The sequence below is a fragment of the Pseudonaja textilis genome, chromosome 7 (genome assembly GCF_049901715.1).
Source record: "Pseudonaja textilis isolate UNSWEBS1 chromosome 7, rPseTex1.2, whole genome shotgun sequence".
In the NCBI taxonomy this organism is placed as follows: domain Eukaryota; kingdom Metazoa; phylum Chordata; class Lepidosauria; order Squamata; family Elapidae; genus Pseudonaja; species Pseudonaja textilis.
This window is the reverse complement of record NC_141996.1, coordinates 941,028-965,124: the sequence shown is the minus strand read 5'-3', so window position 1 is coordinate 965,124 and position 24,097 is coordinate 941,028. Positions and strand designations below refer to the sequence as shown.

The following is a 24,097-nucleotide window of genomic DNA, read 5'->3' as shown; positions in this document are numbered from 1 at the left end:
CGTGGTACTATTGGGGTTTTTTCGGAACACACCTGGCAGAAACCCACCTGCCCCCACCTGCCTCTGAGCGAAGCCCCCCCCAGCCCCTGCCTGGATGCGCCGGCCGTCCTTGGCTTACGACCACAGTTGTGTCCTAAATTCCCATCGTTAAGCAGGACAGTTGGTAAGTGAGTTTCTCCTCCATTCTACGACCTTTCTGGCCACCGTTATTGAGTGAACCCCTGCGGTCGTTAAATTCGTAACCCCAGTTGTTAAGTGAACCTGGCTTTCTCCTTGACTTGGCTTGCCAGAAGGTCGCAAAAGGGGGATGATGTGAACCAGGGACATTACAACCGTCGTAAGTACGAGCCAATTGCCAAGCGTCTGAATTTTGCTCGTGTGACCCTGGGGGGAATGCTACGACGGTCCTAAGTGTGAAAATCGGCCGTAAGTCACTTTTTCCAGCGCCGTTGTAACTTCACACCGTCCCTAAAAGAATTGTTGTGCCTCGAGGACTACCTGTATTTACGCATCTATTATTATCTATTTATTAAATTTATTCACGCACGCACACGCACACACACAGACACACACCCTCCTATCCCCGAAATGAAGACCCTCCGCGCTCCAGAGCTTTCCCACCTACCCCCCCCCGTGCGTCTTCTCCACCTAACGCTCCAGCAGAGAAGGATGAGCTCACTCGTGGCAGGACGGGGGGGGGGGGAAGAGGACCCAAATAAAGCGCCCCCCCACCCCTCCCCGTCCTCCTCCACCCACCGTCCTCCCCACCCGCTCGTGGCTCTTGCCTGGCCGCAAACTCAACCTGTGACTTCCTTTCCGTTCGCAGAGCAGGTGCTGCGTTTTGGGCCTCCCCCTTCGCCTCCCCCCTCTTCTCTTTGTCAGATCTCCCGCCCCCACCCCTCCCAAAGTGCCCAATTCTGCTCCCCCACCCCTGCTCTCTCTCACCCCCGGGCTTCGGGGCAAGCGGGGAAGCGCGCCTCTCTTCCTCCTCCTCCTCCTCCTCCTCCTCCTCCTCCCCTCGCGTGGCAGCCTCCTGCCTAATTAGTTTAGAGGAAAACTTAATTCAATTAACTTTTTCACAACTCCGGCAGGCTGACAGTTGGGACTCTCTTGCACCAGGCGCCTTGATCTAATTAGCTGGTTTAGCAACCTGTCCGTCTCTCCCCTCCCCTCCCTCCCTCCCTCCCCAGCCCGGTCTCCCCTCCAGCTGTGGGGAGAAGGCGGGGGAGGGGAGAGGAGGCTTCGGCCGGGTGGGTGGGAGAGGGGGGGGTCTCGGCCTCCTGCCGAGCTCCCTCTACTGACCAGCCAGCCCCAAAGATCCTTAGTCCAGGGACAGCCGTGGGGGTGGGGGGTGGGGGGGCTCGGCCTCTGTGCAGGGGGCTAAGAAGCCCAGAAATCCACCCCCACCCCCCAGAGGGGGCTGCCCTGCCCTTTGGGGACACCAAGGCCCATCAGCCCCCACCACCACCACCACCATGCTTGCAAATGTAATGTAATGTACAGACAATCCTCGAGTTATCACCCTAACATTTCCGTGGCTGAGCGAGACAATGGTTGAAGGGAGCTTTGCCCCTGTTTTAGGACCTTCCTTTGCCACCGTTGTTAAATAAATCACTGTGCTTGTTAAGTCAGTTACACGGTCGTTCAAGCAAATCTGGATCCCGCCCCCAATGGTCAGAAGGTCGCAAAAGGGGGTCACATGGCTCCTCCCCCCTTGGGACACTGCAGACCGTCGTAACTATGAGTCAGTTGCTAAAGTGTCCAAATTTGGGTCACATGACCTCAGGGGAGGCTGCAGTGGCCATGAATGTGAAAAATGGTTATGTCGATTTTTTTTCCGGGGCTGTGGTAACTTTGGTCACTAAATGATCGGTTGTTAACTGAGGACAACCTGTAATATAATTTTAATGTGATTACCCATACACACACATGCACACATATGACTCTGGGTGGCTTTATAAAAAGAGGTCTCCAAACTTGGCCACTTTAAGACTGGGGGACTTCAACTCCCAGAATTCTCCAGCCAGAAGTCCACCAATCTTAAAGCGGCCAAGTTTGGAGACCTCTGACTTAGATGACCCTTCTGGTCTCTTCCAACTCTATCATTCCTGGCTGGCTGGGGAATTCTGGGAGTTGAAGTCCAGCAGTCTTAAAGGGGCCCAGTTTGGAGACCTCTGACTTAGATGACCCTTCTGGTCTCTTCCAACTCTATCATTCCTGGCTGGCTGAGGAATTCTGGGAGTTGAAGTCCACAGGTCTCAAAGCGGCCCAGGTTGGAGACCCCTGACTTAGATGACCCTTCTGGTCTCTTCCAACTCTATCATTCCTGGCTGGCTGAGGAATTCTGGGAGTTGAAGTCCAGGTTGGAGACCCCTGACTTAGATGACCCTTCTGGTCTCTTCCAACTCTATCATTCCTGGTTGGCTGGGGAATTCTGGGAGTTGAAGTCCAGCAGTCTTAAAGGGGCCCAGGTTGGAGACCCCTGACTTAGATGACCCTTCTGGTCTCTCCCAACTCTATCATTCAAAGCTGGCTGGAGAATTCTGGGGGTTGAAGTCCAGCAGTCTTAAAGAGGCCCAGGTTGGGGATTCCTGCTTTAGAACTTCAAAATGACTACACACACAAACACACTGTGTGTTTATGTAAATATTCATTTCAAAGTTGTGAAGTCACCCAGAGTCACCTTGTGGCCTAACGGATGGCAAACAAATCTAATAAATGAATAGTAAATCAATAAATGGATAACTGAACAGCAAGGAAAGGCTGAGAGACCTCAACTGGCGGTGGACCATTCTAGGAAGGTGGGTTGGATGTTGGCGCACAGCCATGTGCTGGTTTTGCCCTCAGAAGGTCCCTGGCATCTCACCTGGCCACCTGTGGCTTCCCACAGCCTGGGCTGAACTGGTCAAGTGTCCAGATAACCCCCCCCCCTTTGCCCAGCATGGTCACAACTGACCTGCCACTTTAGACCGATGAGGGAAGCCAAGGGATCGAGATTGTGGCCTCTAGAATGAATTGAAATTTTGGGGGCGCTGTGCAGAACACATCAGGTCAAATCCTGCCCTTTGGATATAAGTCAAAGTCTAAAGCAGGTGTGTCCAACCTTGGCAACTTGTGGACTTCAACTCCCAGAATTCTCAGGCCTGGTATGATAGGTAGATGAGAGAGAGGGAGGGAGGGAGGATAGATGGATGGATGGATGGATGGATGGATGGATGGATGGATGGATGGATGGGAGATAGATTGGTTGGTTGGTTGGTTGATTGATTGATGATAGATAGATGATAGAGGTGATAGATTAGATTGATAGATTTATAGATGATGGATGATTGATAGAGATATTGATAGATAGATAGATAGATAGATAGATAGATAGATAGATAGATAGATAGAAGATAGATAGATAGATAGATAAATAGATAGATAGATAGAAGATAGAGATGATAGACAGATAGGTAGGTAGATAGATAGATAGATAGATATGATAGATAGATAGAGATGATAGATAGATAGATAGATAGATAGATAGAAGATAGATAGATATGATAGATGATAGATAGATATGATAGATAGATATGATAGATAGATAGATAGATAGATAGATAGATAGATATGATAGATAGATAGATAGATAGATATTAGAGAAAGAGATGATATAGGGATACAGAGAGAGAGGGAGGGAGAGGAGAGGAAGAGAGAGAGGGAGATAATGATAAAAAGAGAGGTGAGGTGAGGGAGATGTTGGTATCAAAAACGGGCAGGGGGCAGAGGCGGGAGGGGACAATCTTTCCTTCCTTTTGGAGATTCTGTGTTAGGCAAAGTTGTACAAAGCGGAGACCCTCAATTTAAAAAAAAAGGCTTTAAATTCTTCCTTTAAACTTCTTCAGAAAAAGAAACCTGTCCCCTCATTAAGCGTTCTCCGCATACAATCCAACATTATTTTGAGTCGCCATGTGCGAAGAGGCGGCAATATAAATTTCCAAATAAATTAATAAAATAAAATAAATGGTGTGGGTTGTTTTTTTTAAAGGAGCATCGTCCCTTCGCGAATCCGGCGAGTCCTTTGATTCACAAGGTGGAGACTCGGTCGGAGGTGGGCTTGCAAATTTCTCCGAGGGGCCCCTTCTCTTCCCTTCCCCCCCTTACACACACACACACACACACACACACAATGGGGAAGCCACAGCCTCCTCGCCCCAAACTTGATTTCAAGCAAACCGCGGGACCAAACGCGGCCCAGTCAGGAAAAAAACCAGTGTGGGGGGGTCTCCTTTGGCTGCTGGAAACCAGGTCGCAAGCCCCTCGAAGCAGCCGGAGGGCGCGGTGGGCGGCGCAGGAACGGGATAAACGAAGACCGAAAGGGCCACTATCCCGTGCCAACCCCTCCACCTGCCCCTCCGGGGACATAAAGCTGGCGTTGCACGGGGAAGGCCGGGGGTGCACGCGCGCGTGGGCCAATTCCCCACGACTCCGAGTCCGGCTTGGGCGAGGCCCTTCCGTGCAAGGAGCTGCTTCTCCACCAGCTTGTCTCGTGGTGGGTGGTGGGAGAAATTGCACACACACACACACCCCCGCCAGCCGGTGCACACGGGGGGTGCAACAGATGCTCGCCGGTTTTCCAGCAAGGTTTTGGCATCTCCGCCGGTTATTATGATTTTTAGATTTATTTTTTTTGCAGCGCTTCTCCCGCTTCGGGGTCTCGAATTTCCTGGCCCGTTTGGAAAATCGCGGAGGATGCCAACGCTTTGCCCTGCCAGCCGCCAACCTCCCCACCTCCCTTTCCCCCCTCCCAATATTCTCCCCGAGGCTCCTATGGAAAACTCACCCGCCCCCCAAAGGACGGACAAAGGCTTCGATGCTCATTTAGACTTTGAAATCTCCTTTAGCGAAAGTGTTTGTCTTGAAAATGCCCTTAATCCTCCTCCTTTGCGCCCCTGGAAAGCAAGCGAGGGGAGTTGGGGGTCGGGCGAAGGGCCCGGGCTTTCAAATGCATTCGTATCCGGGGGGTTGCTTTTACCCTAATGGGGGGTGGGCGGGCTGCATAAACAAAGGGCAGAGCCAGAACCAGAGCCCAGCTGGAAAGAAAAGACACTGCATTGTTCAAATATTTTGAATTATGATTTTCAAAACGGAAAGGCCCTGGAAGAATCTTCCCTCGAAGGATGGACCGCCACATCCATCATCCCCAGCCAGCCGTTTAGGAAGGCAGGCGGGCTCCACGGGAGGGGAATTGTCTCCCCATCAAATCCACCCACCCAAAACTCCCCGTCGCTCGGCGCGAAAGAAGGGGAGGCGTTTAACTCCAAGAGGTGGGGTGGCAATTCTCCAGTCGCCAACTTTTGCGGGGGGGGGGTTTGGAGGTGCACCCGTGATTGATTGTGCAAGGGGGTACGCCGGGCAACCCCACTGGTGTGCAAGAGAGCGATGACTGCTGTCCTTTCCGTCGTTTACCGAGTAACAGGATACCGGAGTTGGGAGGCACCTTGGAGGTCTTCTAGTCCAACCCCCAGACAAGGGTCTCTGTCCAGCCTCTTCTCAAAACCCTCCAGGGATGAAACACCCGCAACCTCTGGGGACAAATCGTTCCGATGGTTCATTGTTCTCAGTGTTGGGAAGTTTCTCCTAGGTCGCTTCTTGTCCCGCCTTCCTTTGGGGACTAACCGGACCCCCTTCTTCTTCGGGGCAGCCCCAGAGATCCTGGAAGGGGGCCTTCATTGCCACCCCGGTTCTTTCTTTCCGTTCAACTCGACCTCCCCACGTTCTTCGGATGTTTTAGCCTCTAATCCTCTCGGTTGCTCTTCCCCGCATCCTGTCGAGAGTTTCTCCACATCTTCCAACTGAAGGCGGATCTACCCGGGCCAGGATGATGTTGCAGGATCCGATCTGGGTCGCTCCCCGGGGCCAGAGGTTTGAAAGACCACCCCCAAAACAGCCCAAAACGCGCACACACTCGGCTAGGGAGAAAGTCCCCGAGCGGATGGACTCCAGGAAGAGCCCCCGAAACTCGGAAGATCAAACCAACGGGATCCTCTCAAACTCTGATTTGAGATCTTTTCTGGACTCGAACTCAGTCCCAACTCTGCCCGGGAGTCTGGAAGGGACAGAAAGGCCCACCTCGTCTCCCCACAGCCAAGCCTGGGGGACAGCTGACTCGAAGGACCCTCCGGGGAGGCACAGACCTGGATAGAATAGAATAGAACGACGAAGTTGGAAGGGACCTTAGAGGTCTTCTAGTCCAACCCTCCCCAGGCAGGAAACGCTGTACCGTTTTAGACAATTGGCTGAGCCAGGAGGATCCGGGGTCGTTCTCCACCCTCATTTGAGGATTCCTTCCATCCACCTCGCAAAAGAGAAGCCAGATGGAAGCGGAGAGCGCGACAAAGAGATACGTCCCTCTGCCAGGCCCGGGACTTCGAGTCCCAGAATCCTCTCGGGCTTAGCCAAGGAATCCTGGGGGTTGCCAGCTTCTTTAGAGGGTGGAGGGAGGGGGGGGGGCTCAACAGGCAGCCGGTGGAGATTCGCTTCACTTTGGCTGATGTTTACCTTGTAGGTCTCCAAACTTGGCCACTTTAAGACTTGTGGACTTCAACTCCCAGAATTCCCCAGCCAGCCAGAAATGATAGAGTTGAAAGAGACCAGAAGGATCATCTAAGTCAGGGGTCTCCAGCCTGGGCCGCTTTGAGATTTGTGGACTTCAACTCCCAGAATTCCCCAGCCAGCTATGACCAACGGAGAGGCCGGCCCCTCCTTGTGGATTCACCCCAAGTGAACACCCCTCCCCCCAAGAGAATCCTGGGGTTCAGTCCGGCTGTTGGGGAGGCAGGAGGGGGGGTGGGATCGGACAGGAGGGCCTGCCTCTCACAGGGACAGGCGGGGGTGGGGGGAGCCAGGCCGGGGCGGAGGCCCAGAGATGCGCTCCTCCCAACACCTGACCAGCCACCTGTACAGCAACATTCACACAAGCTGCTTCACCTGTAAAAGGATCCAAGCGACTTCCCGCGAGGAAGAGTTTAAGATTAACCTGAACTTTGGGGGGGCGGGGGGACAATCCTGACACGTCGCATCAACCCATCCTGTTGCCTTAACGGCTCCCCCCACTTGGTAAACAGAAAAGGCGAGAGGAAGGGGAGGGGGTGTCTTGGATTTGCACCCTGAAAATGGATTGATTGTCCCTAAACCAGCATTTTGGGGGGTCGTTGGAGGGGCTGCAAGGCAGAATGAGGCTTGGGGGGGGGGCTTAATGGGGCCATCCTGAGACAATGGCCTGTGGGGGGGGCGGGATCCTCACTGCGATCCAAGCGATCAGCAATATCTGAGAAGGGGAGAAAGTTCGTTCTCTTCCTCCTAATATTTCCCCACCCCTCATTTCTTAGCTGGGGGTGGGGTGGGGGGTGGGCTGCCTCCCCTCTCCCATTTGACTCTTGATGCCCAAACGCAGCCCAGGCAGGCCACAAACAGCCACAGTTTGTAAGTTTAAGCGCAGAGGTCTCCAAACTTGGCAAACTTGAAGACTGGTGGATTTCAACTCCCAGAATTCTCCAGCCAGCTCTGCTGCTGGAGAATTCTGGGAGTTGAAGTCCACCAGTCTTCAAGTTTGCCAAGTTTGGAGACCCTGGTGAGTGGCTGGCTGGGGAATCCTAGGTAGTTGAAGTCTACCAGTCTTCAAGTTTGCCAAGTTTGGAGACCCCTGGTGAGTGGCTGGCTGGGGAATCCTAGGTAGTTGAAGTCTACCAGTCTTCAAGTTTGCCAAGGCTGGAAAACCTCTGGATTAATCGGCTCCGACGCTTCCACACACCAGCCAGACCAGGTAGGCCCTCTTCTTCTGCAACCCGGCTTTTCTTGGGTGGGTGGGGAGACCCGAAGAGAGACCCTCACGCGTTGTTCTCCTTTGAGCCTCTTTTTCCTGCGACCAATCCCACCCCCCCCCAAAAGCCAAGAGGGGCAGGTTGAGGGGCAGGAGCGCGCGCGCGCGCCCCGAAAGGGTTAAGGGAGGGGGGCGGGGCGGGGCGGGGCGGGGCGTGGGAGGGGGCTTGGCGGCCGAACCTCCTGCCGCCCCCACCCCCCACCCCGCCGCTGCCACCGCCGGTCCCAGCCGGCCAAGTATATCTCGCCCGCCCCGTCTCTCCGCCGCCACTTGGAGGGCGGGCGGGCGCAGAGCCGGAGCGGGGGTCTCGGCGCCATGGATTACTCTTACCTGAACTCCTACGACTCCTGCATGGCGGCCATGGAGGCGTCGGCCTACGCGGACTTCAGCTCCTGCAGCCAGGCCGGCTCCTTCCAGTACAACCCCATCCGCAGCTCCTTCGCCGCCAGCCCGGCCTGCCCACCGCTCGCCTCCGCCAGCTGCGCCCTGGGCGCCCTGCGCGACCACCAGCCCTCGCCCTACGCCGCAGGTAAGCGCCGCCGGCGATGCCCGGGCAAGGGAAGGGAAGGATGGGCTCGGGGGTGGGTGGGGGGGGGGGAGAGGGTCGTGGAGGCTGGGAAAGGGACTCCCCGCGTCGGGCACCCCGTCCAAGTTTCTGCCCAGGGCGTTGCGCCTGCCTCTCCTGGCGGTACCCAGGCTCGGGGGGGTCCTGGAGGGTCGCGGGGATGGAGGGAAGGGTCCCGGGTGCGGGAAGAGAAGGGTCTGATTTGCCAAAAGACAGCCTCCCCCCCCCCACGTCTCTGCTTCCAAGCAAGTGCTATGCGGGACGGAAAGCCCCCCGCCCGACTGACCCACGAACCGGAGGAATCGAGAGAGGGTGGGGTCTCTCCCAAAGGAGCTTTCCTGGCAATCTGGCAATCCGAGGGGAGCAAAGCCCCCCCGCTGAAAGAGCCCGTGTAACTGAGCCCCTGCCCCGTCCAGTCTGGGCTTCGGGGCTGCAGCTGGGCAGCCGTCGGAAGAGTCGCTCCGGTCGGGCGCTGAGCCGCGCTTTCGGTCGTGGGGCGGTTCCCACTCATTCCCAGCCAGAAAACGTGTTTTCTCCTCCGGGGAGGGAATGAATTCCGACGGTCGGGAATAGTAACCGTCCCCATTTCGATGCGCAAAAGCCAGAGGCGAATTTGCCCAGCGCTCAGGTCCCGTTTTCTAGGGATCTGAGACTCGGGGGCTGTTGGTCTCAGCAGTTCGACCCCCCCCGTCGGAAGGGCGCCTTCTCCGTCCCCGACCAGCCCTCCCCCCCCGCGTCCGGGGAAGAGCCCCGGCCTTGCCCCGAGGGTGCCGATCCAGCGCAGGGCCTTGGATACCGGGCGTGGCTGAGGGAAGGGCTCCCCGTTTCTCCCCTTCCCGCAAGGAGACCCCTGGAAGGCACCCCTCTAGTTTTTCCTCAGCCAGGAATGCCCTCCCCGCTCAGGAGGGGAAGGATGGGAGTTGTAGTACAGCGCTGGTCGAGGCGCCCAGGCGTTCAGCAACCGAGTCGGCGCCCCCGACCCAGCCGTGCAAAGCCCGGCGCCGCGCAAAGCCCGGCGCCGCGCAAAGCCCGGCGCCGCGCAGCCCAAATGGATAGCATGTCCCTTCGGGCGGATCGGTGCCGCCGACTCTGAGCCGAGCCCCCTCCTCGACGACTGGGGCGCAGCAGGACTCGAATCGGGGTCTCGGTGGCTGCGTTCACACGGCCTCGGGAACCCACGACTGACCGGCGAAGGCGTTTCGGGGTTTCGGGCGTCGTTCGAAACCGCGCTTGGGCCGAGTCAACTGTTGAGAGGGTCAAAAAAGAAGGGGGAGCGAAGGGTCCCCGCGATCCGGGAGAAGCGCAGCAGAACGCGAAGGATCCGCGCCTTGCGCGACTTCAGCCGGGCGGGGAGAGGCCCCCAAAGGTTCGCTAACTTGGTTTAGCGCCACGGCGGGCGGCGGGCAACTAGTTTATCCGGGGAGGTCGGAGGAGAAAAGCCCCCTTCGAGTATGAACCCGGAATTTCTCCCTAAAGTGATTTTATTCCCATTTATTTGCGGTTATTCCGTTAGAACCGCCCGTCCTCGTCTTCCCCCGGCCCAGCCAGTTAAATGCCCCAAAACCCACGCGGGGAAAAACACACACAAACGCGGAGGCGCCTTGCTCGCCCAGCGCTCGCGCATGGAACCAAAGCAAGTTGGCCGCGCGGGAAGGAAGCGGGGAATCGCCTCCCTCGGAAGGGAAACGGGGCGAGGTGGGATGCGGGGGACGGTCGCTCTGCGGGCCCACGGGAGGATGGGCCTCTGGGCCGGGATGAATTCAAATGGGCCACGTCGGAGGAAGGCAGGCAGAAGCGGCGCGGTGGGGACGGGGCGCCCTCGGAGAGACGGGGATGCATCCTGGCTCGTTGGTTTCCCGGCTGCAAACTCCGCAGAGCCCCGCGCGAGGCCCACGCCGGCTTCGGGACCGACAGATTCCCGTGAATTTCCAGACAAACGGAAACACGGAATTGATGCAGGTCTCTGACCCGCTCTCTGGCCCACTCCCCATTTGATGCCTCGTGTTCTAAACTGGGAGAGAGAGAAACGCCGCAATGTCGGCTAATCCCGTGAAATGGGTTCTCACAACCCCCCTAAATACACACCCGGACCACTTCCCAAGCTAGTATGGTAGTTGTGCCAATGCGGCCACCAGGTCTTTCCCCTAAAAACGGAGCTTCCTAGAGTCCGCGCTGAGCGGGGGGTGGGTGGGTAGGGGGACCGTTCACACGAGACAGCCTGCCTGGTTTCCCTCCGTCTCTTAAAACTTAAATAACCAATTCCAAATGGTTCATTAAATTAAACCCGTATCTGGAACGGGGGAAAGGGGTACACATATCCCTCACCCATTCCAACTGATGGGTGTTTAAATCCGGGCCGCCCCGAGTCCTCCCGCGCGCTCGTTTTGCGGAGAAGCGCAACGCAACGTTCCCGGACAGAAACGCGTAAAATTCTTTATTCCAGTCGGTGAATGTTGGGAAACGGCCCTGCCCGTCTGGGCGGTTTTTCTGTCTTCGCGGGTCCGTCGCCACCATTTCCCCGCAGGGAATCTTGGAGCCCCGCACCCCGACAACGAAACTCGGAGTAATCGTGACTGGGCGGGAATTTTCTCCTTCCCCAAAAGCGATTCCGACGATGCTTTTGGGGTGGTTGGGGGAGAGAGGGAGGGAGGGGGACGCGGCATCCCTTCGTATCCTACCAAGGCCGTATTTGAGCATCTGCTTCACATCTGGACATAAGAGACACGATTCCTTGGTGCTCGTTCTCATGTTCCCAGCAAACGGCTTCCGTCATGTTTAGTTTCTGGGGAGCAACCTCTAAGTACCGGCGGAGGAGGATCTTTGTAGGTCAAGGTTTTGAATGGTGGGGTCCTTGGTGCTCTCTGAGCCGGGCGGTTTTCTTGCGGACGTTTCATCCCTCAACCCTGACGATGTTATCTAGTTGGTCCAGGAAACGTTTTCCGCTGGGCACCTTCAGGGATGGGCGTCTCGCACTGGCCTCCATTTCCTTCACTGATGCCAACCTGTTGGCAGCAGACGAGCGTGCTGGGCATCGGTGTTCCTACCATGAAGGAGAATATCGATGTAGCTCAGGGTTGAAATGTTGGGGCCTTGGGGCTGTCTGAGCTTGGTCCTTTTCTGTGCCTGACCCAGTTAGGAAACACCATCAGTGCTATAGGAGGAGATGGAGTTGGGGAGGAGGAGGAGGAGGAGGAGGAGGAGGGTTAAGGGTGAGAGTGAGGGTCAAGGTGAGGGTTGAGATTTTGGGACTCTCTGAGCTTGGTTCTTTTTCTTGAGATGTTTCATGACCCAACTAGGTAACATTATCAGTGCTGGAAGGGAGGAAGGTTTACAAGGTGGGAGGAGGAGGAGGAGGGTTAAGGGTGAGAGTGAGGGTCAAGGTGAGGGTTGAGATTTTGGGACTCTCTGAGCTTGGTTCTGTTTTCTTGAGACGTTTCATGACCCAACTAGGTAACATTATCAGTGCCAGCTCAGAGAGCCCCAAGGAGCCCCCAAGTCCTACCCAAGGCTTCCAATCCAACTCAACTGACGAGAGGCCGGATGTGCCACTGAGCGGATCCAGGACCCCCAAATAACCCCCACACCCCGCTTGCGCAGCCTCCTCTCCAGGGGTCCTAACCCGCCCCCTCTTTTCCTCCTCTCTCCGCCCCCCCCTCCAGTCCCCTACAAGTTCTTCTCCGACCCCTCCACCATCAACGAGAAGAGGAAGCAGCGGAGGATCCGGACCACGTTCACCAGCTCGCAGCTCAAGGAGTTGGAGAGGGTCTTCGCCGAGACCCACTACCCGGACATCTACACCCGGGAGGAGCTCGCCCTCAAGATCGACCTCACCGAGGCCCGAGTGCAGGTGAGTCGCTGGGGAGGGGGGGCAGCGGCCGCCCGACACCCCCAGCCCAGGCCTGGAAGCGCCGGCGGGACCCCCCGACCCACTGACCGCTCAGCCAGGGCCAGGGCCCGACTAGGGTGGGGGGGAGCTCCTCTTCTTCCCGCCCACCCCCCGGCGCCCCTCATCCGGCCGCGGCCCTGAACCGGCCCCCCGATTCCCTCCCACAGCTGATTCTCCGGCTTGACTTCTTATTCCGGGGCAGGAATCTCTCCCCGGTACAAAAGGGATTTGAACAGGGTTCCCCTAATTCCTGACACGTGTTTAATGTCCGAGGCCTGACACGTGTTTAATGTCTTTCCTTGTAGAAAGACCCGTGGAGATTTCTCAGTCATCCAGGTGTTGGGTAGGAACGATGAAGATTTTTGGGCATGAGAAACGAACCGTTTTGTTCTTCTTCCTCAAAGGGGAAAATATATATATATATATTCCAGTTGCCTTTAAAAAAAATCCCTTTTGAGTTTTCTTGTAGACGTTTCACGACCCAACTCGGGGAACAGCCTCGTTTCATTTCATTGGTTTTAGAGTCCGTTCAATCCCAGTCTGGCTTTTTTTTTTTAAATGCTTCGTGTCTTTATTTCAACTGGGTTCCTGGTGCCGATTTAATCCTATAATTCTAGTTAGTCGTTTATTTATACCGGGTTAAACAGATATCCTTAGCTTAATAGCGACTCCATTTTTCCTTTATAAATTAGGAACCTATTTCATATCACTCTGCAAGTAATTTGAAATCCCGTGTTTACTTACATAATTTTACTAATTGCATTTTGTTAATTTGCATTTCGCTAATTGCATTTTACTAATTTGCTTTTTTGAAAGGCGTGTTACTTTCCAGGCTTATATTCTCCTTCTCCTTTTTTTTGTCTTTTTAAAAAGACTAATTAATTTTTTTTAAAAAAAAAGGATAGACTCATAAGCCTTGAAGGATTGCAACAGAGTAAAATGGACACAACCATAAAATAAATGAAATAACAGCAACAATAAATCAACCATAATAGAGATAAAACATAGAGGTCAATATAGCTTAGCTCCAGGCGAAAGGCTGGTGTCTATAAAGCTCCGAAAAAAACTGGGGGGGAGGAAGCTTTACAGACCTGGGGGACAAGCAGCCATAAAATGAGGAGGAGGCACTAAGGGGCTTTGAAAAATTTCCAGGATCACAGGGACGAAACTCAGGGACGGTTTTTAATTTCATATTCTCTGCAGCAGCCCTCGGATATAGGATGGCGGAGAGGCCGAGAAGGGGTAGGGGGGAAACAATCTTAGAGACCACAAAACATTACTTGTCCATTGTTATTTGTAAAAAAAAAAATATTTGTAAAAAGAATTATTGTATTATTTATTTATCATTCCACGTAGCTATTTCTAAAAAATAAGGAAGCCGGGATATATAAACAAAGAAATGACACATAAATAAGAAAAAACTAAATAAATGTCCTTTTGGGGGGGTGAGATGGGGAGGAGGGGAATGGCCATTGGGGGGGGGGGGCTTTTCCCGTTTTGGGGTCCCTCTCCCCCAGATCGGTTTCTGTTTTAACTAATTCTTAAGGTTGGCTGTTAAAGGATTAATCTCCAAATGCAATTTTTCTCCCCCACTTTCTCACACGCAGCTCACCTTCCTCTTCTTCCATGACCGAAATTGCAAACAACAATTTTGGATGTTGTTTTTAATTCTGTTTTTAATGGTTTGCTTTTCCGCATCCCGTACTTGAAATGGGCGGGCGGTGTAAATGTGATAAATTAGTTAAATTTGCCCAAGGGAAGAATTAGGACATTTTATTCACCAGATAGAAGTTCCTTGGGATACAAATGGTTTAAGTAAGGCTGGTTACTAAGTCCGGGGTAAAAAAACCATTTTTTAAAACAATTGCAGGAAGTCAAACAGTTAGGTTGATATGAATTCTCCCTTCCCAATATATATCAATATATATATTTAGGTGAATATATATACACGTATATATATCAAAATGCTACAGCTGTGCCAAATAATAACAAAAATAAGAGGAATTTCTTAACTTACTTATATTGCTTAAACGCTGAGAAAAAGGCTTTCTATCCCCCTCTCCTCAGAGAAACAACAAATTTAGCTGGTATTTTCTGGAAGGACGGGGTAGTAGGATGAGAAATTGCTTGTGGGATTTCATCTTCCGTGTGAGTCCCGTCTCTTCAAGCCATTTGGCTTTCTTTAGAGCTAAAAAAGAAAACTTCCTGATGATGTCAACTAACCGAGAAAAAAGCCAGAGATAGAACGCTTTAATTCCCTCTCCCAATAAAATAAGCTCTGCAGAAATAAAATGCACTTTCAAAGCCCAGCTAAAGAAAAACGGAACCTTCTCCAGAGATTCAGAATCATCTTTTGCGGGGTTTTTATTTTTATAGGTCTGTGCAATTTTATATATTTATTTCCACATGTATAAATGAAGAACCGTATCTTGAAAACACATGGCAATTGTAAGGGTCCATTTACATTTCAAATATTGCCATTTGTGTTGCAAATACACACCGCTGCTTTTGAAAGCCGGAGAGGAGGAGAAGGCATCAGAGTTGGAACAGTTAAGGGTTGGTGGGGGGGGCTACTTTTAGGGCTTCAGCTGTCCTGCCTGACTGGTAGAAGAGAACACTGGTCACTCAGGGAAAAACTGGGGGGGTCCTTGGATGCTCTCTGAGCTGGGTGGGCTTTTTTGCAGTCATATTGTGACCCGATTAGGCCACTTCATTAGCGCTGTGAAGGGAGTGGGGTTTGTGGAGAGGAGGAGGAGGAGGAAGAAGAAGAAGAAGAGGAAGAGGAGGAGGGCTGTAGGGTCCTTGGTGCTCTCTGAGCTGGGTGGTTTTCTTGCAGACGTTTCATGACCCAATTAGGTAACGTCATCAGTGCTAGAAGGGAGAAAGGTTTGCAAGAGAGAAGGCGGAGGAGGAGGAGGAAGAAGAGGAAGAGGAAGAGGAGGAGGAGGAGGACTGTGGGGTCCCTGGTGCTCTCTGAGCTGGGTAGTTTTCTGGCAGACGTTTCATGACCCAACTAGGGAACCTCATCAGTGCTAAAAGAGAGTGAGGTTGTTCCCCATTTATATTCAGTTGCTTGCCTGGACGGTGGGAATGTGGTCTTCTCCTTGGCAGCTCCTGGATTGGGCTGGGCCAGGACTGACCCTCTCCAGCCTCCAAGGCCCAGATAAGCAGGGCTTCACCCCAGACAAACCACCCAGCCGAAAGCCATCAGGAGCTACCAGGAAGAAAACGATGCTCCAGTCGTCGCTGGCAGGGCGAGCCACTTGTGTATAAGTGGAAGGCAAACCCCACAACCTTCTAGGACTGATGATGTTACCTAGTTGGGTCATGAAAGGGAAGGCCCAAGCTCCGGGAGAACCAAGGACGCCACATCCTGGTTGTATCTGGGGGAGTAAATCTGTCCTCTCCCGCTTTAGGTCTGGTTCCAGAACCGCCGGGCCAAGTTTCGGAAGCAAGAACGGGCCTCCAACTCCAAAGGGCAGAACGGCGGCGGCGGCAACAACAACGGTGGCAGCTCGGCGGCGGGCAAGAAGCCGGAGCCCAGGTCCTCCTCCGAAGACGACGAGTCCAAGGAGTCCAACTGCAGCCCAACGCCGGACAGCACGGCCTCCCTGCCCACCGCCGGGGGCCTGAACAGTCCCGCCGACAGCCTGAGCCCCAGCCCTGGCACGGGCCAGCCAGCCCTGGGTGCTGGGCACGTCACCCCGACTCTCAAGTCTCCCCTGTGGGCGGGCGTGAGCACCAGCAACGGGGGCACCAACACAGCCGAGCTGCTGAAGGCCTGGCAGCCCTCGGAAGCCGCCATGCCTGGACCTTTCTCGGGCGTCCTGTCCTCCTTCCACAGGAAGCCAACTCCCCTCAAGGCCAACCTCTTCTAACAGAAGCACAACCCCCGTGCTGCTGACCCACCCCTGTCCCCCGCCCCTCCCATCGCTGCTGGAGGTCCTGCCCCGCTTGCCTCCCGCCAAGGCTGCAGAATCCAAGTTTCCGCGGCCTCTCTGGACTTCCTGGCCAAGCCAGCTCCGAAAGGGCTTCCAACAGCTCCAAACAACGATGTCCATCACACACACCCCTGTTTCCGCTGAGCCCTCTTCTCACCTCCTGCCCTGGGCGTGGAACCAAGAACGGAGCACCCAGGGCCCAAGAAGGAGATCCGGGGCTCCAACGTGCGTCTTGGGTGCTTGATCTGCTCCGCCTTCTTTGTGAAGGTCCAACTCCGGAGTTGGTGGAACCGCCGAGCTTCTCCCTTGCTCCACGAAGCGGCTCAGGGATGCTTCCATTGGTGCACGAGGAAGAGTAACCCGGTGTCCGTCCAGTTGGCTGGACTACAACGCCTCTCATTCCCTGCCCAAATGTTCACTAGGTTGGGGATGAGGGAAGCGGAGGTCCAGCCCATCACCTCAGTTGAAGAGTGGACTTCCTGGCCGAGCCAGCTCTGAAACGGCTTCCAACAGAGATGTCCAGCACGGAACCCTTCATTTTGGTCATCTCCTGCCATCTTCAGCTGGGTTGGGCTCAGCAACATGGGCCAAGAGGTAGAAGCCTGCTGAGCTTGGTGCACTTCACAAAACTTGACAGGGAGGTCCTGCAGGTAGACTGGCAGCTGGTGGGATAAGAACTTTGCTCAGGTGAGGAGAGACAACCGCTGAATTCCCGCAGCCCGCGGCCTTCGGGAGGCTGGCTGAGGGGATGAAGTCACCTCTGCAAGCCGGAGAGATCCTACATCCTCCCCCGCAAGAAGGAGGGAAGACGCCTCTCCGCTTTCTTTTCCTCCCGGCGGACTCTTTCTAGCAACGGGGGTGAAGATCCTGTGGAATCCCCGACAGGGATGGAAAAAGGGGGCCAGGCTATTATTGTCCTCGGTTTATATTCCCGCAACCTTCCTGGCCTCCCCAGTTTGCCCAGTTCAGAAGCTTCCAAAGAGCTGGGTGGGGATACAGAATAGCAGCATGCCAAGAATGGAAAGGGACCTTGGAGGTCTTCTAGTCTAACTTCCTGCCCGAGCAGGGTCCCCTGCCCTACTACGCCAGACAAATGGCTATCCAGCGTCTTCTTGAAGCAGGGGCTTCCTGGATGGCTATTCCCCTTCCCCCCACCCCAAATGGAGAAGGTGAGTTGGCCCTCTCGCCCACTGGAGAAGAAGACAAGGGACCTCTAGACAAGGGTAACGTGTCTTTCCTTCTTGCCACCCCCTTTGACTTTGGGTTGATCCATTTTAGGGACCCCACGACCATCGTAGCTGGCACCAGCCAGAGCACCGAACAACTCCGGGAAGTTGTCCGAGGTCAGAAGAGGTGGAGAGGTCTGGCTCCTGGGATCTCCAAGAGTTGGAAACAACTGAATGGACGGCAACATCGTGGTCATCATCAACATCAACATCACAAGAAGAAGGAAGAAATTCTTCTTGAGGTTGGCAATCCATAATGGAAGGTTGACTGAGATCTGGCTATTTGGGGCGGGGATCTTGCTGTCTGCACAGAGATCTTGTCGGATCGTTTTCTTCCTCAACATTCATGGATTTCATCTCTGCCCCAGTCACAGATTGGACCGGGAAAAGGGCCGCTGTGCCAGCAGCCGCCAGCTGGGCTGCTTTACTTTAGAGTGGGGTCTTGGGGTGTCGCCCACCCACCCCACAACTCCTGCCCTGAGGACACTCATGGAAACGAATCAGTGAAGCAGGACCAGAGACGTGGGGAGCTTCTTCTGGAAATGGTTGATTTATGGTGACCTGGAGCCGAAAACTTTGCTGGACTTCAGGAGGGAAACCAAGTTCCGTGAGGACGATGATGCACTGAGCGTCCACCGTAAGTCCTGCGTCCCCCAAACTTGTGTCCATAAAACTGTGCCGCCACTCTTTGAAAGTGCCCAAAGTTTCCAGGTACACGAAAGCTGCTTTTCCAACTTGTAATCTTGATAGGAACAAGAAGAGAACCTGAGCAGGTCCTGTTCTTTCCTCTGCTGACGGGTTTTGAAAGATCCAGTTGCACTGGCCTTCCATTCCTACCATCCTTTCGGGTTGACTAGAAGAACCTGTGCAGAATGCAGAACCTAGGGGGGGAAATAGGAGCTCCAGAAGCTTCGCCTGCAAGGTTCTAACAAGGTTCTAGCAAGCCACAATACACCAAACCCAGGAGAAATTGAACCGATGATGTGCAAATTCAGCCACTTGGTCTTGGGTCATCTATTTGAGGATGTGCGATGAACACAGCCATAACCTCCTCCACTGTTCTACCCCATCATTTGGTCAAGAATGATGCCAGCTCCCAGAAGGAACTAGTCTGTTCTTCTGGAAGCCAGAACTGACTTCTTGAAGAGAACTTGGCCAACAGTGTCCTTCAACCTCCTTCTGAAGACCAGAGGATGCCCTTAGTATGGACAGCAAGCTCTTTGGCCCTTCAGCGGCAACAATGCCCTCATGAACTGTGGAAATGGCAGAGGGGTGAAGATACACCTGGATAGACACCAATATCCTGCCATGGTGGTCCTGGGTGGACATTTACCCTCTCCAAAGAGTGGGACTCCATTGCCCATTGCTGCCATCCTGGTGCCACGGTGGGAGATGCAGACACCGTAGTCACATCTCTCACATGGACAACCTCAGCAGGTACCCTTAGATACCTCCTGCTCCCTAGGGATGAGTTGCTGCTTTAGCACCTGTGTGTAGAGGGGGTGGGGAGAGCTCTCGAAAGCCCCCTCTGAGGGGGAGAGTCACCCACTCCCTGTCTGCACCTGTCACGCGGTGCTGCTAAAACAGGCCCACCTCTGCCTTGGTCCACCCAAGGTTGGAGGGCTTTGGGGCTGCCCTGCAGAAGGGAGGAAGGGTCCAAGGGGGCAGTGGTCTTCTTCTCACCTCCTGAAGGGCCCATGGGTCAAAGCCTTGGACTCCTACTGCAGCCAAGGAGAGAGATGGAGAGAGGACCCCCTCCCCACTTTAAGGCAGACAAACACCACATGCTGCCAGCAACCCACGAATTCAATCCTGGCTTGGCCATGGAATGAGGCCGAAGCCGCTACTGGCCAGGTGTGACTGAGCAGGTTCTCTTGGGGCCAAACATATCAGTGAGGTGCTTAAATGTCCCCGCGACCCGTGACGCTTGGTGGTGTCAGTCTGGGGTGGCCCTGCGTGTCTGTAGGTGTGGGGGGTGGACACATTGTGTGAACCCAGAGAAGAGAAGATGCGTAGCTCAGGGTTGAACTGGGGGGGTCCCTGGTGCCCTCTGAGCTGGGTGCTTTTCTTGCAGATGTTTTCTGACCCAACTAGGGGACATCATCAGTGCTAGGAGGGAGGGGGGTTTGCAGGGAGGAGAAGGAGGGGGGAGGAGGAGGAGGACTCTGTGTGTGTGTGTGTTTGTGTGTGTGTATGTAGGTCCTGGGTGCTCTCTCAGCTTGGCTGTTTTCTTGCAGACATTTCATTACCTGACTAGGTAACCTCAGCACTGTTAGAAGGGAGAGGAGGAAGACGAGGAGGATTGTGGGGTCCTGGGTACTCTCTGAGCTGGGTGGTTTCCTTGCAGACGTCTCATGACCCAAATAGGAAACATCATCAGTGCTAGAAGGGAGGAAGGCTTGCAAGAGAGGAGGAGGGGGAGGAGGAGGAGGAGGAGGAGGAGGAGGGAGGAGGAGGAGGAGGAGGAGGAGGAGGAGGAGGAGGAGGAGGAGATGATCCTTGGTGCTCTCTGAGCTGGGCTGATTCCTTGTAGACGTTTCATGACCCAACTAGGGAATATCATGGCTGTCTTCTACTAGCATTGATGATATATTCTCCTGGAAACATCCTCCAGGAAGCATCCAAGCTCAGAGCACCACCAAGGACTCTGCAGTTGTCATTCTCTTCCTCCTCCTCCTCCTCCTCCTCCCCATAAACCCCACTCCCTCCTAGCACTGATGATGTTACCTAGTTGGGTCATGAAATGTCTGCAAGAAAACAGTCCAGCTCAGAGCACACCAAGGACTGCGCACGGTGTAAACTTTGCACACTTGGTTCCTGGGTGGGTTTGCACCGCAAGGCTTACTCAGCCATTGACAACCACGGTGGCTGCATTCTCTGGCCAGTTGCTACAAGGAGTAGCATGTTGTACAAACCCAGCTGTTGGGATAGATTAGGCACCGTTGATTCTGCGTGAAGCCAGAAAAAGGGTCAACCCAGGAACCAAGTTCAAACCTGCCGCGTCAACACAGGTAGTCCTCGACTTACAACCGTTCATTTAGTGACCGAAGTCACCACAGCACTGGAAAAAAAATGACTTATGGTCATTTTTCACACACTTTACGACCATGGCAATCCATAGTCTCGGTTTTGGTTGTAAGTCGATGTCCCCCGGTATTTTATTGGAGATTTTGCAAGTCTGCTGATTATTGGCGGCCCCATCTTGGAGAATGAATCAATTAATCAGAATAGAGCTGGAAGGGACCCTGGAGGTCTTCTAGTCCAGCCCTGTTCAGGCAGGAGACCCTAGACCATTTCAGACAAGGGACTGTCCAGTCGCTTCTTAAAAATCTCCAGTGGTGGAGCACCTGCAGTTTCTGGTGGCAAGCAGTTCCATTGGATCATTGTCCTCCACGTTAGGAAGTTTCTCCTTAATTCCAGATTGCTTCTCTTGATTAGTTTCCATTTATTATTTCTTGTCCTGCCTTCTGGTGCTTTGGAGAGCAGCTTGACTGCCTCTTCTTTGGGGCAGCCCCTCGAATATTGGAAGAGCAGATATCATGTCACCCCTGGTCCTTCTTTTCACTAGACTAGACATATCCGGTTCCTGGAACCGTGTTTAATATGTTGTACAGAGAGGAAGGGGGCACAACCTCCCTTCAAAAAAGGCAGGGGTGGCAGAGCAGCTGCCTGGCTCCTAGTCCTCACCCCCCCAGGTCCTTTGCAGCCGGAGGTGGCACCCATGGCACCCAGTGAGGTCTCTGTAAAGCAGACCTCCTCAATCTTGGTATCTTTAAGATGAGTGGACTTCAACTCCCAGAATTCTCCGCTTCTCGAAGGCCTAGAGAAGCCATCTTGTATTTCCATGGTGAGGAACGGATTTCGTGGCATGATGGAGACCTGCCTTTGAGTTCTGGATTTGTAGAAGGAGAGAGAGAAGAACAAAAAGAAGAAGTGGATAAACCTCTTCCCCAAAAAAGACTGGCCTCGTCCACTTTCTCTGTCTCAAACAGCCATTTCCACATTCCTCCTGTTTTTTTTTTCTCTCTCTCCTTTGGACATTCTGGGCATCCGGCCAGTTTCTTCATTTCAGTGTGAAGTCCTGTGTGTTCTCCATGTGCCTCTTTATTGACGGAACCGAGTTTATGCCACAAGAATCCAAACAGACTTTGTGAAATAGGGGGGAGGCTAGAAGCAGGGGTCTCCAACCTGGGCCACTTTATGACTTGTGGACTTCAACTCCCACAATTCCCCAGCCAGCTATGAATGATAGAGTTGGAAGAGACCAGAAGGGTCATCTAAGTCAGGGGTCTCCAACCTGGGCCGCTTTAAGACTTGTGGACTTCAACTCCCAGAATTCCGTAGCCAGCTAGGAATGATAGAGTTGGAAGAGACCAGAAGGGTCATCTAAGTCAGGGGTCTCCAACCTGGGCCACTTTTAAGACTTGTGGACTTCAACCCCCAGAATTCCCCAGCCAGCCAGGAATGATAGAGTTGGAAGAGACCAGAAGGGCCATTTAAGCCAGGGGTCTCCAACCTGGGCCACTTGAGGACTTGTGGACTTCAACTCCTTAGCTAGCTAGGAATGATAGAGTTGGAAGAGACCAGAAGGGTCATCTAAGTCAAATATTTCTCAACCTTGGTGACTTTCAGACATGCTGGCTGGGGAATTCTGGGAGTTTCAGCCCACAAGTGGCCAAGGTTGGACACCCCTGCATTAAAGCAAGCTGTGAAAGCTCTCGACTTCTGGTGGTCCTCCATCTTGGACCCAGTTAGGACAGATAGAAGCCTGGATCAAGACTGGTGCCTCTCATCTGAACCGACTTGATAAGACCACCGAAGAACCAGACTGCAGCCCTCCTTGTCTACGTAGCAACGTCTCTGGTAGCACCATCCCATGTTGGGTATGGACTGAAGCAACCGAGACTTCTTCAAGAGGTGAAGACCGGGGTCTCACCTGGTTTAGAGAAGAGCAGTCTTTGGGAAGCTCCGAAGAAGTAACCGAAGAAGGGGTGAAGTCCAACCATGATGGTGGATAGGATTTCCAGGGAGGTGCCTACAAGAAGGGTTGGGTGTCAGAGCTCTGTATTTCCCAGACTCTGGTGGAATTATTGTCCAACACTCCCAGAGATGTCACTAAATGGGGAAGGCTAACTAGGCAGCCTGGTGGCCACAAGCAACTCCAACGTGGCTTCCTAGCCAGGTCAGGGATCCCACCCCCCTTTCAGAACTGGATCCCTGCCCCCTCCCTCTCCACCCCCCAGCTGAGTCCTCCCACCACCCCCGGTCAGCTGTTCCGTGTGGCTTTGCTTGCTTTGGTTTCTTCCTTCCTCTGTAATTTATTGATTTGCAAAAACGTCTGCTAATCCAAATAAACTTAATTTATTGAAGACTGCAACGGGGACTTCCCTTCCACTTCCTTATTTATTTGTATCCTGCCTTTATTGTTATTATTTGCAAATAATTCAAGGGGGCGTGTGAACATTCCGGAAGCCCCTTCCTTCTCCTCTCCTTCCCCCCCCCCCCCCCCGGTAATAACCACCTGTGAGGGGCTGAACGAGAGAGAGAGGGGGGGGGGGGCTGGCTCACCCAAAGTCACCTAGCCAACTTTCATGGCTAAGGTGGGGCTTGAACTCACAGCCTTCTGCTTTCTAGCCAGGCACCCTTACTCAGGAGTCCCCAAACTTGGCTACTTTTAAGACTGGTGGACTTCAACTCCCTGAATTCTGGCAGTTGAAGTTCATACGTCTTAAAGTGGCCAAGTTTGGAGACTTCTGCCCTAACCGCTAGACCAAACTGACTCTACAGCTTTCTTTGAAAATCAAAATAAATACGCTGAAGAATGAGGGTGAACAGCAAGCATTTTGATGCAACCGTGTTTCAGAACGGCCTCGTTCCCACCATCTTTTAGGCCAGATATTTTTCTGATGTTCAGCTACTGTCCCATCTCATCAAGGGGTTGAAAATCAGCTGGGAGGTGTGCGCAGGCGCAGCGCAGGTAAGACTGGCTTCAACTTCCTTTGGGAAATGCAGGGGTCCCTGCCTGTGCCCTCCAGGAAGAGCCCTTGAGACAGCAAGGAACTGGCCGTGTTTTAGAGCCAAGATGGCAGGTGGCACGCAGAGCCCTTTGTGTGGGAACATCAGCCACAACTTTACCTGCATTGCGCGTGTGCGCAGCTCCCAGCTGATTTGGGGCCTGTTTGAGGCCATTTTTGCCCTCCTGGAGGCTCAAGGGAAGCCTCTGCAGCCTCAGGAGGCTGAAAAACGGGCCTTCCGGAAATACCGGAAGTAGCAAAACAGGCCTGTTTTTCGGCCTGCAAAGGCTTCAGAGGCTTCCCTTGTGCCTCCAGGAGGGCAAAAATGGCCTCAAACAGGCTGAAAATCAGCTGGGAGGCGTGTGCACGCGCAGTGAGGTAAGGGGAGGCCGGGGTGTTGCGTGCAAATGCTCAAGGAGGGTGGGGCACATTGCATTGTGGGTGCCAGCATGGATGAGCTTTGGGCACATGAGAACAAAAAGGTTCGCCATCACTGTTTGAGGGCCTCCTTTTGCAGATGTGGCTTGGCGCATGATGGCTGGGGTGGGGGGAACAGCTTCACACAACTAGGCTTGGTAATGGAGAGGCTGGCTTATCCAGC

General features: G+C 53.7%; 2 protein-coding genes across 2 annotated transcripts in view; both read left to right on the top strand.

The window, feature by feature from the left end:
* Nucleotides 1–24,097, top strand: part of ANAPC15 (anaphase promoting complex subunit 15) — a 416,731-nt gene that overhangs the window by 294,423 nt on the left and 98,211 nt on the right. The window lies entirely within an intron of this gene.
* PHOX2A (paired like homeobox 2A) lies at nucleotides 8,177–16,193 on the top strand. The gene is made up of 3 exons (XM_026722479.1): nucleotides 8,177–8,393; nucleotides 12,089–12,276; nucleotides 15,732–16,193. Exons 1-3 carry the CDS (start codon nucleotides 8,180–8,182, stop codon nucleotides 16,191–16,193), a joined length of 864 nt encoding a protein of 287 aa, XP_026578264.1. The 5' UTR covers nucleotides 8,177–8,179.

Bases quoted from the DNA above. Each gene is read 5' to 3' on its own strand.
- PHOX2A (XM_026722479.1), top strand. From the start codon at position 8,180: ATGGATTACTCTTACCTGAACTCCTACGACTCCTGCATGGCGGCCATG. The intron at 8,394-12,088 runs GTAAGCGCCGCC...CCCCCCCTCCAG, and splicing joins GCCCTCGCCCTACGCCGCAG to TCCCCTACAAGTTCTTCTCC. The intron at 12,277-15,731 runs GTGAGTCGCTGG...CTCCCGCTTTAG, and splicing joins TCACCGAGGCCCGAGTGCAG to GTCTGGTTCCAGAACCGCCG.